The 14,446-nt window shown below is 46.2% G+C and overlaps 1 protein-coding gene across 5 annotated transcripts in view; it reads left to right on the top strand.

Annotated features, from left to right (window-relative positions):
- Window positions 1-14,446, top strand: part of INO80 (INO80 complex ATPase subunit) — a 79,826-nt gene that overhangs the window by 29,022 nt on the left and 36,358 nt on the right. For all 5 annotated transcript variants that reach the window (XM_056545528.1, XM_056545530.1, XM_056545529.1 and 2 more), the window contains exons 13-25: window positions 1,182-1,262; window positions 3,272-3,367; window positions 4,156-4,215; window positions 4,391-4,533; window positions 4,650-4,734; window positions 7,112-7,229; window positions 8,553-8,638; window positions 8,832-8,999; window positions 10,106-10,239; window positions 12,025-12,092; window positions 13,185-13,278; window positions 13,363-13,534; window positions 14,208-14,348. In XM_056545528.1, the coding sequence (XP_056401503.1) occupies window positions 1,182-1,262; window positions 3,272-3,367; window positions 4,156-4,215; window positions 4,391-4,533; window positions 4,650-4,734; window positions 7,112-7,229; window positions 8,553-8,638; window positions 8,832-8,999; window positions 10,106-10,239; window positions 12,025-12,092; window positions 13,185-13,278; window positions 13,363-13,534; window positions 14,208-14,348 (1,446 nt within the window). The remainder of the gene's footprint in view (window positions 1-1,181; window positions 1,263-3,271; window positions 3,368-4,155; window positions 4,216-4,390; window positions 4,534-4,649; window positions 4,735-7,111; window positions 7,230-8,552; window positions 8,639-8,831; window positions 9,000-10,105; window positions 10,240-12,024; window positions 12,093-13,184; window positions 13,279-13,362; window positions 13,535-14,207; window positions 14,349-14,446) is intronic.

The following is a 14,446-nucleotide window of genomic DNA, read 5'->3' on the forward strand; positions in this document are numbered from 1 at the left end:
AATACATCATCCCCCCTTGTCATCATCCAGACCCCCGTCATCATCACCCCTGTCATTTTCACCCCTTCATCATTCCCCCCCCTTCATCATCACCGCCTGTCAATCCCTTAATCAGTGGTCTTCAACCTGCGGACCTCCAGCTGTTGCAAAACTACAACTCCCAGCATGCCCGGACAGCCGATGGCTGTCCGGGCATGCTGGGAGTTGTAGTTTTGAAACATCTGGAGGTCCGCAGGTTGAAGACCACTGCGGCCTTCATCATCCAGACCCCCCCTTTAGTTTTCTACTCGCCTCCCCTCGGTGGGAAGGAAGGGTGAGCTGGTCCGGGCCATCTATGCTGCAGGGACCGTCCGGTGGGGAGAGTTAGTCGTTCCGGGCTGTCCATTTTCACCGGGAAGCCCTCTTCTCCTCTCCGGGCCCGGCCCCGGACTAGTGACGTTGCCTTGACGACGCACAGGGACGTTCACGTGCAGGTATGTCTGCTGCGCATGGACGTCCCTGTGCGTCGTCATCAAGGCAACGTCACTAGTCCGGGCCCGGAGCGGAGAAGAGGGATAGCCTTGAACGACTAACCCTCCCCACCGGACGGTCCCTGCAGCATAGATGGCCCGGACCAGCTCACCCTTCCTTCCCACCGAGGGGAGGTGAGTAGAAAACTAAAGGGGGGGGGGTCTGGATGATGACGAAGGCCGCAGTGGTCTTCAACCTGCGGACCTCCAGATGTTTCAAAACTGGGAGTTGTAGTTTTGCAACATCTGGAGGTCCGCAGGTTGAAGACCACGGAGAAGGGATTGACAGGCGGAGAGTTCACTCGAGTACAAGCCGAGGGGGGCGTTTTCATCACGAAAAATCGTGCCGAAAAACTCGGCTTATACTAGAGTATATACGGTGTGTGTGTGTGTGTGTGTGTGTGTGTATATGTATGTATGTATGTATATATATATATATATATATATATATATATATATATATATATATATATTATAAAATATGTCTCTTAGCATATTCTGATAGAGCAGAAAGAGCTGAGCAGATGGATGTACATATCTGCAAGATGAGATTCGGTACGACTAGTAAACAATTTAATTTAAAGGGGTATTCCGGCCATAGACATCTTATCCCCTATCCTTTTGAATCATGTCCTTTTTTTTTTTTTTTTTTTTTTTTTTTTTGCTTTTTAGGGTATTAATGGGATCCTAGCTGATGAAATGGGCTTGGGGAAGACTGTGCAGAGCATTGCTCTTCTAGCACATCTTGCAGAGGTAAGTCTGAACGCTTTCTGACAAAGGTGGAGTGGTAGTTGGTCAGCCCTTAGTACAGTGTTTCCCAATGTGGGTGCCTCCAGCTGTTGCAAGACTACAACACCAGCATGCCCGGACAGCCTACGGCTGTCCGGGCATGCTGGGTGTTGTAGTTTTGCAACAGCTGGAGGCACCCTCATTGAGAAACACTACAATCGTAGATGAGTGAAGTAACCAATCTGGTATAGCAGTGTCTAAATTCTTATTGATAAGCGCGCCCGAGCCGTTCTGTCCAGCATCCAAAATGTCTGAAACAATGAATCCCCTCTCCAAAACCCACAACCTCCCCCAAAAGAAAACCCCCACATCTAGGCCAGGTTTTCCAGTGACAAAATGTTAGTTACTCTTGGCGTGTGTTTGCCTCTTCTTTGGGAGGACCACACCCAGAGCTCAGGTTCTGCAGGAAGGCAGCTCAGGTTCTGCAGGAAGGCATGGGGACGGAGTTCCTGCACTTTTTCTAGATCAGGAACACCGTTCCCATTAGCATCCTGCAGAACCAGCCCTTGATTGGAAATCTTTGGGGTGTTCCCAAATTTTTTTTATTTTTTTTGCCGTGTGTAGGTTGGTCAATTCCTGGCAAAAAGTGTAGAATTAATATTTTTTATTATATTATCATTTTATTTATTTATTAATTTTAATAATAATTAATAATTATTATTTTCATTTATTTATTACACTTTTTTTTTGCCAGGACTTGACTCCTGACCATCTCTCGCTCTTATCTATCGCTCGCTCGCTCTCTCGCTCTCTCTCTCTCTCTCTCTCTCTCTCGCTCTCTCGCTCTCTCTCTCTCTATCGCTCTCTCTCTCTATCGCTCGCTCTCTCTCTATCGCTCGCTCTCTCTCTCTCTCTATCACTCGCTCTCTCTCTCTATCGCTCTCGCTCTCTCTCTCTATCGCTCTCGCTCTCTATCGCTCTCGCTCTCTCTCTCTATCGCTCTTGCTCTCTCTATCGCTCTCTATCGCTCTCGCTCGCTCTCTATTGCTCGATCTCTCTCTATCGCTCGCTCGATCTCTCTCTATCGCTCGCTCGATCTCTCTCTATCGCTCGCTCGATCTCTCTCTATCGCTCGCTCGATCTCTCTCTATCGCTCGCTCGATCTCTCTCTATCGCTCGCTCGATCTCTCTCTATCGCTCGCTCGATCTCTCTCTATCGCTCGCTCGATCTCTCTCTATCGCTCGCTCGATCTCTCTCTATCGCTCGCTCGATCTCTCTCTATCGCTCGCTCGATCTCTCTCTATCGCTCGCTCGATCTCTCTCTATCGCTCGCTCGATCTCTCTCTATCGCTCGCTCGATCTCTCTCTATCGCTCGCTCGATCTCTCTCTATCGCTCGCTCGATCTCTCTCTATCGCTCGCTCGATCTCTCTCTATCGCTCGCTCGATCTCTCTCTATCGCTCGCTCGATCTCTCTCTATCGCTCGCTCGATCTCTCTCTATCGCTCGCTCGATCTCTCTCTATCGCTCGCTCGATCTCTCTCTATCGCTCGCTCGATCTCTCTCTATCGCTCGCTCGATCTCTCTCTATCGCTCGCTCGATCTCTCTCTATCGCTCGCTCGATCTCTCTCTATCGCTCGCTCGATCTCTCTCTATCGCTCGCTCTATATCTATATATATATTATATAATAGAGAGAGAGAGAGAGAGAATCTTTTTTATTTTTTATATATTTTTTGGTTTCATTATTATTTTTATACTTTTTTTGCCAGGACTCGTGACCATACCCTATATATTTTTATTTTTAATGTTTTGTTTATTATGTTACATTTTTACTAACATAATAAACAAAACATAATAAAAAAAATATATATATAGGGTAATATATATAGGGTATGATCACGAGTCCTGGCAAAAAAAAAAAAAAAAAATGTTATAATAATAATTAAAATTATAATATCTAAAATAAATTATGTGGACCCTAACTGCAAAATGACAGTGACCCTTTGTGTTGTTTCTTCCTCCTCTGTCCAGCGGGAGAATATCTGGGGGCCATTTCTCATTATTTCACCTGCCTCAACATTGAACAACTGGCATCAGGAGTTTTCAAGATTTGTGCCGAGGTTCAAGGTAATGAAGATCTGTAAACTTTAAATTATCATAACCGGCTATGATCCCTGTACATACATATTGGGCTCATCCCCCCCCTTTTCTGTGTGATGAAATGTGTCCTAGCAGTAAAATGTTCTGTATATAGGGGTCACCAGCTCGTGTATCTCTGGTTCTCCCATAGAGATGTTCCGTATTTTTCGCCCTATAGGACGCACCGGCATATAAGACGCACCCTATTTATAGGTGCAAAATCTAGAAGGAAAAGATTCTGCACCCAACAGGGTTGTTCAACCTGCGGACCTCCAGATGTTGCAAAACTACAACTCCCAGCATGCCCGGACAGCCGTTGGCTGTCCGGGCATGCTGGGAGTTGTAGTTTTGCAACATCTGGAGGTCCGCAGGTTGAAGACCACTGTATAGGAGGTAGTACTCACCTGTCCCCGCCGCTCTGGACCCGTCACCGCTGCCCTGGCTGTCGCTCCATCGCTGTCGCCGCGTCCCCGGGGTGTCAGTGATGTCCTGTATTAGCGGCGGGTCCCGACCGTTGATGGCTGCAGGTATTCGCTGTATAAGACGCACCAACTTTACCCCCCTCCCCCCCCAGTTTTGTACGGCGAAAAATACGGTATGTTAACCTCTGCTCTGTGTACACGGAGATCCATACAGGAGATCGCACGGGGTCCCAGAGGTCAGACCCCCCCCCACGATGACTCTTATGCCCCATCCTTTGGATAGGGAATACATTTTCCTAAACCCCTTAACCCTGTGATGACCTTCTCCTGGTAACCTGTGATGTTATTTTCTAGGTGCTGCCTTACTGGGGCAATCCACACGAAAGGAAAGTGATACGGAAGTTTTGGGGTCAGGTAAGAAGGAATGTAGGAAGCCAAGACGAGTCTTGTGTGATGTATATATGTATACTGCAATACATTCGTAAGTTATTTTACACTGCAAATCCGCTGGTGACCCTACCCATAGTGTGCCTCCAGCTGTTGCCAAACGTACCATCTGATTTCCGTTTTTTTTCTTCTTCTGTTTCAGAAAACGCTGTACACACAAGAAGCCCCGTTCCACGTGGTAATCACCAGCTACCAGCTCGTCGTGCAGGACGTGAAATACTTCCAGCGGGTGAAGTGGCAGTACATGGTGCTGGACGAGGCCCAGGCCTTGAAGAGCAGCTCTAGGTAGGAATACGTCGTCCTTTTCATTGCCTGGTGATACATTTTGTAGACTCTGCGTTTCTTCTTCTTGGTCATTCTCGGTCATAAAGGCTGACTTTTCTTTTACTTTCCATCTTTAGTGTCCGGTGGAAGATATTGCTGCAGTTTCAGTGCCGCAATCGGCTACTTCTAACTGGCACCCCCATCCAGAATACAATGGCCGAGGTAAATCTTTTATGTGAATATGTATATGATTGTGTGTGTGTGTATATGTATGTGTGTGTGTGTGTGTATGTATATATATATGTATATATATATATATATATATATATATAATGTGTATATATATATATAATGTGTATATATATGTATATGTCCCTCAACATACGATGGTAATCCGTTCCAAATGGACCATCGTTTGTTGAAACCATCGTATGTTGAGGGATCCGTGCAATGTAAAGTATAGGACAGTGGTCTACAACCTGCGGACCGCCAGATGTTGCAAAACTACAACCCCCAGCATGCCCGGACAGCCGTTGGCTGTCCGGGCATGCTGGGAGTTGTAGTTTTGCAACATCTGGCGGTCCGCAGGTTGTAGACCACTGCTATTGGAGGTTATACTCACCTGTCCCCGTCGCTCCGGACCCGTCACCCCTGCCCTGGATGTCGCCCTCCATCGCTGTCGCCGCGTCCCCGGGGTGTCCCCGACGCTCCGGTAAGGCCTCCGCTTCCCCGGCATCCTCGCTCTCCGTCGCCGCTATCACGTCGCTACGCACGACGCTCCTATCTGATGACGGGACGGCGTGCGCAGCGACGTGATGAAGATGGAGAGTGCAGACGATGCAGGGGATCCCGAAGAGGATGCGCCGGAGCCCCGAGGACAGGTAAGTGATCATCAGCGGACCACACGGGGCACCGTAAACATCTATCCGGTGGCAGCTGAAGCACTGTATATATATATTTTACACACACACACACACACACACACACACACACACACACACTCATGGCCGTAAATGTTGGCTCTCCTGAAATTTTTCAAGAAAATGAAGTATTTCTCACAGGAAAGGATTGCAGTAACACATGTTTTGCTATACACACGTTTATTACCTTTGTGTGTATTGGAACTAAACAAAAAAAGGAGAGAAGTTCACTTAGTCTTTGCATTGTGTGCCTGTGTGGGCCACACTAAGCATGGACAACAGAAAGAGGAGAAGAGAACTGTCTGAGGACTTGAGAACCAAAATTGTGGAGAAATATCAACAATCTCAAGGTTACAAGTCCATCTCCAGAGATCTAGATTTGCCTTTATCCACAGTTTGCAACCCATGGCCCTGTAGATAATCTCCCTGGGCATGGACGGAAGAGAAAAATTGATGAAAGGTGTCAGCGCAGGATAGTCTGGATGGTGGATAAGCAGCCCCAAACAAGTTCCAAAGATATTCAAGCTGTTCTGCAGCATCAGGGATATATAATATATATCATTTTTTTTTTTTTTTTTATTTCTTATAATTAGGGCACACAGTCAGTGGATATGAGCTGGTGGACTGTGAACAGGATATACCTGTCCACCGGCACTGAGCTAGGATGTTGCTTTAAAGGTCTTATCCCAAGGTTTAAAGTTATTTGCTATCTAGAGGATAGGTAATATCTGGCTGATCAGTGGGGGAAGGATTGCTGGAACCCTAACCGATCCCTATGATGGAGGTCACTGGTTCTCTGAATGGAAGAGCATGCCCACGCGCAGCCACCACTCCATTTACTGTGTATAGGACATTGCTGAGTTCAGCGCTAGATAATATTCAAAAGTCCCCTAGAGAATGCATGGAGCAGCGTCTGAGCAATGCACATCAGCTAATTATTCCCTATCTAAGTGTTTCCCTAACCAGGGTGCCTCCAGCTGTTGCAAAACTACAACTCCCAAACAGCCTTCGGCTGTTTGGGCATGCTGGGAGTGGTAGTTTTCCAACAGCTGGAGGCACCCTGGTTAGGGAAACACTACCTATCATGGGATAGCCCCTTTTTTTTTTTAAAGCAACATCCAATGCGTCAGGAATACAACATATTTTTCTATATCATGGTAACTTGCCGCCAGGGTTTCTACAGTGTTATCTGTTTCACCCGAGTTTTGCTGGGTCATGTGATCACCAGACAGGATGACTGACTCCCTGTGAACCACATCACCACTAGATTCCTCCAGACAGCCTCTTCCCCCTCCCCACCGAGCTCGATTTGTGTGTCCCTACATTTATAGAATGATGTTATATAGCTAAGTGCTGTCCAACCTAGAAAACCCAGGAGAGCAGTGATATAGTAGGTGAGTCCATACAGTAAATAGCTATAACTTTTCCTGGAAGACTCATCCAATGGATGTTTTTGTACCTCTCCTCATGTCTATGGTTAGCTTTTATCATTGTGGAGTAAGATGAAGCCCATTCTGAACAAGTACCACTAGCAGGTGAGGACAGCACTTTCTATGGGGATAGCCCTGGGTCAGGTCAGGAGTGTAAGGCTTTGCAGGTCTTGTAAGGTTGTATGGGGACAGGTATATCTTGTATACTAATATAAAAGGCATTTTCTTCGTTATCCTTTTCCTTCCTAGCTGTGGGCCCTGCTGCATTTCATCATGCCGACATTGTTCGATTCTCACGATGAATTCAACGAGTGGTTTTCAAAGGATATAGAAAGCCATGCGGAGAACAAGTCTGCCATCGATGAGAGTAAGTGAGGATGAGGACGACTTCTTATTTTCTTTCTTTTTTTGGGTCTTCACATATTTTTATGGGGCAACACAGTGGCTTTAGGGCAGCGGTCTTCAAACTGTGGCCCTCCAGATGTTGCAAAACTACAATTCCCAGCATGCCCGGACAGCCGTTGGCTGTCCGGGCATGCTGGGAATTGTAGTTTTGCAACATCTGGAGGGCCACAGTTTGAAGACCACTGCTTTAGGGGTTGGCACCTGCTGCTTTGTAGCGCTGAGATCCTGGGTTTAACAACATCTGCAAGGAGTTTGTATGTTCTCCCTTTGTTTGCTTGGGTTTCCTCTGGGTACATCACTTTCCTCCCTAAAACCTACTGAATTTGTGAGCCCCATAGGGCACAGGAACTGATTTAAATGATGAGTTCTGAATAATAATAATTGTCTAATAATAAAAAAAATTATAATAAGATGACAATACAATTATTATTGCTATATTGTTATAGTATTATTATATAGATTATTATTATTGATGATAAGTATAATACAAATATATAAATAATTATAATACAAATATATAAATAATAATTATAATACAAATATATAAATAATAATTATAACACAAATATATAAATAATCATTATAATACAAATATATAAATAATCATTATAATACAAATATATAAATAATAATTATAATACAAATATATTAATAATAAAAATATCAATAATATATAAATAATAAAAATAATCTGTTATTTATATTATAAAATTATCAATATCTTTTTATAATTTATTACATTAATAATAATTTAATAATGACAATTTAATAATAATAATTTATTATTACGATTATTGTGTAATAGATATAATAAAAAAATATATCAATAATCTATATATTAATAATAAAAATAAAAATATTTTACTATTATTATTATTATTATTATTATTACTATTATTACTACTCCATCCTTAAATACTATATTCTAATGTTTACATGAATAACAATTACCTCTGCCAATCAGCACAAAGGATCTCCTAATGCCACTGGATCACTGGGATCCTTTTTTCATTACCCTGGTACAGCGCCAGACATACAGGTGTGGCTGCTCCTGGTACTGCAGCTCAGCCAATTATCGTAATCCTCTTCCTCCCTACCCCCCCTGACTATACCTCATAAAATTAAACATAAATGGTTTTGTTATATTTGAAAAATGTCTGACATATCGCACACGTTATACCCAAAGAGAAAAAATACCCATTGCCAGAAATACCTTTTTTGGTTCCTTATTTATTTATTTATTTTTTTAATGTAATTTATTTTCATTTTTTTTGTCATTTTTCAGACCAGCTGTCTCGGTTACATATGATCCTCAAACCTTTTATGCTCAGGAGAATCAAGAAGGATGTAGAGAATGAATTGTCGGATAAGGTGAGAGGTTTTGTTTTTATTTATTTAGGGAGTAATGATAAAAAAATTAAAATAAAAAATAAAAAAAAATAAACTGTTCTCATAGTAATGTTTTCCTCTGATAGTAATGTTTGTAATGTTTTCCTCTGATAGTAATGTTTGTAATGTTTTTCTCTGATAGTAATGTTTGTAATGTTTTCCTCTGGCGATGCAGATTGAAATCCTGATGTACTGCAATCTGACCAGCCGGCAGAAGTTGTTGTATCAAGCCTTGAAGAATAAAATCTCCATTGATGACCTCCTCCAGTCCTCCATGGGCACCACCCAGCAGGCACAGAACACCACCAGCAGTCTCATGAACCTGGTTATGCAATTCAGGAAGGTAAGGTGACCGTCTAGTGCAGGGTGTCTCAACCAGGGTGCCTCCAGCTGTTGCAAAACTCCCAGCATGCCCGGACAGCCTTCGGCGGCCCCCTTGACCTCCCCCACCCCCAATGGCAAATGTTGGGGAGAGAAGGATCAGAACTATTCCAGTATTAGAAAATTGTTTTTAAAGAAGATATGTAATTTACTAATAGTGTCCTCACACCTTGTACTGGCTTCAGCATGGTTTTGCTTGAAATAACCCTGACAGGAAGTTATGTAGTCCTTCCATTGTCAGTGTAGGGTTGTCCCAGCAGTTCCTTGGCTCCTCCCTCTCTCCTGACAGGACGTTGTGTAGTCATCTTATTGTCAGTGTGGTGCTCTCACCAGCTCCCCGACTCCTCCCTCTTTCCTGGCAGGAAGTTGTGTAGTCCTCTCATTGTCAGTGTGGTGTTGTCTCCACAGCTCCTCCCTCTCTTCTGACATGGTGTTGTGTAGTCCTCTCATTGTCAGTGTAGTGTTGTCTCTGCAGCTCCCCGACTTCTCCCTCTTTCTTGACAGGAAGTTGTGTAGTCCTCTCATTGTCAGTGTGGTGTTGTCCACACAGGTCCCCTGCTCCCTGATTGATGTCACCACAGTGATTTTCTTGTCTCAGCAGCTCCTCCCTCTCTCCTGACAGGAAGTTGTGTTGTCCTCTCATTGTCAGTGTGGTGTTGTCTCAGCAGCCCCTCCCTCTCATGACATGATGTTGTGTAGTCCTCTCATTGTCAGTGTAGTGTTGTCTCTGCAGCTCCCTGGCTTCTCCCTCTCTTCTGACAGGAAGTTGTGTAGTCCTCTCATTGTCAGTGTGGTGCTGTTTCTCCAGCCCCCCTGCTCCTCCGTCTCTTGCCATGAAGTTGTGTAGTCCTCTCATTGTCATTGTGGCATTGTCCCCGCAGCTCCTCCCTCTCTCCTGACAGGATGTTGTGTAGTCCTCTTATTTTCAGTGTGGCGTTGTCCCCGCAGCTCCTCCGCCCCCTGAGTGATGTAACCCCCACTCACCACAGTGATTTCTCAGTGGTTCATTATGTCCGCTGCATTAACCCCTCTCTTCCTGGTTTTGTCCCCCCCCCCCCCCCCTTCCAGGTCTGCAATCACTCAGAACTATTTGAACGTCAAGAGACTTGGTCTCCCTTCCACTCAGCGCTGCGGCCGTATCAGATATCAAAATTTCTCTACCGGCGGCTCAACATAGAATTCATCAAATGCTCCCGAAACAGGTGAGTGTAGAACTATTGGGCCGGAACCTAAGCGTATGAAGTCAATAGTCATCTGACTGTTCAGCTTGGTGCTATGACGGGACCATAGAGTAGATACATGTTGGTACATAACATCACTTCCACGCTGCCCAAACCATCAGCCATTGTTTGGACAATCTCCTCGTGCTCACGTAGCACTACGTATCAAAGTCTCCTCTCACTCCTGTAGTACAGTGTATTGGAATTTCCTCGCACTCCTGTGGTACAGTGTATTGGACTCTCCTCTCACTCCTGTAGTACAGTGTAGGGGAGTCTCCTCTCACTCCTGTAGTACAGTGTATTGGACTCTCCTCTCACTCCTGTAGTACAGTGTATTGGACTCTCCTCTCACTCCTGTAGTACAGTGTATTGGAATTTCCTCGCACTCCTGTGGTACAGTGTAGGGGAGTCTCCTCTCACTCCTGTGGTACAGTGTATTGGACTCTCCTCTCACTCCTGTGGTACAGTGTAGTGGAGCCTCCTCTCACTCCTGTGGTACAGTGTTGTGGAGCCTCCTCTCACTCCTGTGGTACAGTGTTGTGGAGCCTCCTCTCACTCCTTTGGTACAGTGTAGTGGAGCCTCCTCTCACTCCTTTGGTACAGTGTAGTGGAGCCTCCTCTCACTCCTTTGGTACAGTGTAGTGGAGCCTCCTCTCACTCGTGTGGTACAGTGTAGTGGAGTCTCCTCTCACTCGTGTGGTACAGTGTAGTGGAGTCTCCTCTCCTTTGGAACAGTGTAGTGGAGTCTCCTCTCACTCCTTTGGTACAGTGTAGTGGAGTCTCCTCTCACTCCTTTGGTACAGTGCAGTGGAGTCTCCTCTCACTCCTTTGGTACAGTGCAGTGGAGTCTCCTCTCACTCCTTTGGTACAGTGCAGTGGAGTCTCCTTTCACTCCTTTGGTACAGTGCAGTGGAGTCTCCTCTCACTCCTTTGGTACAGTGCAGTGGAGTCTCCTCTCACTCCTGTGGTACAGTGTAGGGGAGCCTCCTCTCACTCCTGTGGTACAGTGTAGGGGAGTCTCCTCTCACTCCTGTGGTACAGTGTAGGGGAGTCTCCTCTCACTCCTGTGGTACAGTGTAGGGGAGTCTCCTCTCACTCCTGTGGTACAGTGTAGGGGAGTCTCCTCTCACTCCTGTGGTACAGTGTAGGGGAGTCTCCTCTCACTCCTGTGGTACAGTGTAGGGGAGTCTCCTCTCACTCCTGTGGTACAGTGTAGGGGAGTCTCCTCTCACTCCTGTGGTACAGTGTAGGGGAGTCTCCTCTCACTCCTGTGGTACAGTGTAGGGGAGTCTCCTCTCACTCCTGTGGTACAGTGTAGGGGAGTCTCCTCTCACTCCTGTGGTACAGTGTAGGGGAGTCTCCTCTCACTCCTGTGGTACAGTGTAGGGGCGTCTCCTCTCACTCCTGTGGTACAGTGCAGGGGCGTCTCCTCTCACATGGTAGCGCAATGCCTTGGCACCAGCATATGAGTCCTCCTTCCCGTATTGGGCTTTTTCAAGGCCTATGTCACAGTACGTGCACTTCCCCCTGTAGCTCGCAGCCTAGAACATTGTCATTCCTGTTACAGCAGTCCATCATAAGGCACCTGCCTGCCATCCAGTACTTCTGCTGTACTCAGCAGTGCAGTATATGTGAATGGCATTTAACAAGATCCCAGGAATTTACTACACAATGGAAAACTGTCTAACCATTCATACCAAAGATGGTCCAGTAGGCCGTTTGTATGAAAGTATTAAAGGGTTTCTTGACATGTCTCTTTATGTTTAGGTGGTTCCGGAATCTTCTTTCGCCGTTTGCTCCACATCACATTCAGCAATCGTTGTTCCATCGGAAAAGTAAGTCGCTCTCTATTGCTTCACCTTTTGTATATATCTGTACCCACCCAGATAAACCAGTGTTATACCAGTGTTTCCCAACCAGATTGCCTCCAGCTGTGGCCAAACTACAACTCCTAGCATGCCCGGACAGCCTTTGGCTGTCCGGGCATGCTGGGAGTTGTAGTTTGGCCACAGCTGGAGGCACCCTGGTTTGGAAACACTGCCTTATACTATAGTCACGTCTCATGACCGGTCGCACTCACTGACTAGTCGTCTGTGTATATATCTGTACCCGCCCCTAATACTATAGTCACGTCTCACGACCGGTCGCACTCGCTGACTAGTCGTCTTTTTGTATATATCTGTACCTGCCCCTAATACTATAGTCACGTCTCATGACCGGTCGCACTCACTGACTGACTAGTCGTCTGTGTATATATCCGTACCCGCCCCTAATACTATAGTCACGTCTCATGACCGGTCGCACTCACTGACTAGTCATCTGTGTATATATCTGTACTCACCCCTAATACTATAGTCGCGTCTCATGACCGGTCGCACTCACTGACTAGTCATCTGTGTATATATCTGTACCCGCCCCTAATACTATAGTCACGTCTCATGACCTGTCGCACTCACTGACTAGTCGTCTTTTTATATATATCTGTACTCACCTCTAATACTATAGTCGCGTCTCATGACCGGTCGCACTCACTGACTAGTCATCTGTGTATATATCTGTACTCACCCCTAATACTATAGTCATGTCTCATGACCGGTCACTCTCACTGACTAGTCGTCTGTGTATATATCTGTACCCGCCCCTAATACTATAGTCACGTCTCATGACCGGTCACACTCACTGACTAGTCATCTGTGTATATATCTGTACCCGCCCCTAATACTATAGTCATGTCTCATGACCGGTCACACTCACTGACTAGTCATCTGTGTATATATCTGTACTCACCCCTAATACTATAGTCGCGTCTCATGACCGGTCGCACTCACTGACTAGTCATCTGTGTATATATCTGTACTCACCCCTAATACTATAGTCGCGTCTCATGACCGGTCACACACACTGACTAGTCGTCTTTCTGCTCTCAGGGTCAGATGAAGAAAGCTGCTTCTCTTTCCTCCGTTTCGTTAATATCTCTCCGGCAGAGATGGGCCACCTCATGCGTCATGGGCACCAGGCCAGGTAAGAGCAGGAGGTTTGGTTTTACGTACATGCCTTTTTCTTATAATTTCGCTGCCATCTTGTGATCTTTTCTCCTCCTCGCAGGTGGTTAGCACTTTTCATGTCCCTGAAGGAAGCTTACAGGCTCCATCACGCTCGCTTTTGGCAGCAGAATGGAACGTCCGTTACGTCTGCGACTCCGACCAACAGGGACTTCATCCTCTGGGTGGATTTTCCGCTCTCCTTTCCCCAGATCCGTACGTCTCCTGCACTGCAGGTAAGATCATAGGGTACTGATGAATACATCCGATCAGTAACCTCCATATGTAGGTCATAGGTCAGGCCATGTAGACTGGCTTCTATTACTCCAAGCATCTGTATGACTGTGCAGGTCATAGTCCAGCCATTATGACCTGCACATTATAGAAGGCCACTTCCCGCATGGATAGGTTTACTTTGAGACTCCGTGAGCATGCCGTGCTGGGAGTTGTAGTTTTGCATCAACCGGGAATATCTGATTGTGGGGGACCCCCGCGATCTCCCTGCTGCACCCGGCGTTCGTTTAGAGCAATGGGTACAGCACCGGAGGCTCGTGATGTCACGGCCACGCCCCCTCAATGCAAGTCTATGGGAGGGGGCGTGACTACCGTCACGCCCCCTCCCATATACTTGCATTGAGGGGGCGTAGCTGTGATGTCATGAGCGGGGCGTGACCATAACGTCACAAGCCTCCGCCTGCATCGCCAGTCATCCAACTTGCACCGGATGTCTGGGGTGCCGCAGCCGAGATCGCGGGGGTCCCCAGCGACAGGACCCCCGCGATCAGACCTCTTATCCCCCTATCCTTTGGACAGGGGATAAGATGTCTAGGGGTGGAGTACCCCTTTAAAGACCATGTAAACCTGTGATACATTGTTGTATTCATTACATACTAATCTCGCTTTTCGTAGAACATGGTTTTTACCTGCCGTTGCGATCCAGTCTATGGGTTTACAGACCACGTGATAACGCAACAAAATGCCGGTCAGGAGCTCGTGCTTCCCTGCCAGGTCACGGAGCTGCCGCCATTCCTGAGCGTCTTCTCGCCTTTGGTAAGTAAAAGCTTATCTGATAGTGTTATCGTTTTGTTCGGGATATAGTAACAAAAAAAAAAAAGATCAGTCCAAGCTCTTTTGGGTGTCCGAGCATG

This window comes from Hyla sarda, chromosome 11 (genome assembly GCF_029499605.1).
Source record: "Hyla sarda isolate aHylSar1 chromosome 11, aHylSar1.hap1, whole genome shotgun sequence".
Taxonomy (NCBI): domain Eukaryota; kingdom Metazoa; phylum Chordata; class Amphibia; order Anura; family Hylidae; genus Hyla; species Hyla sarda.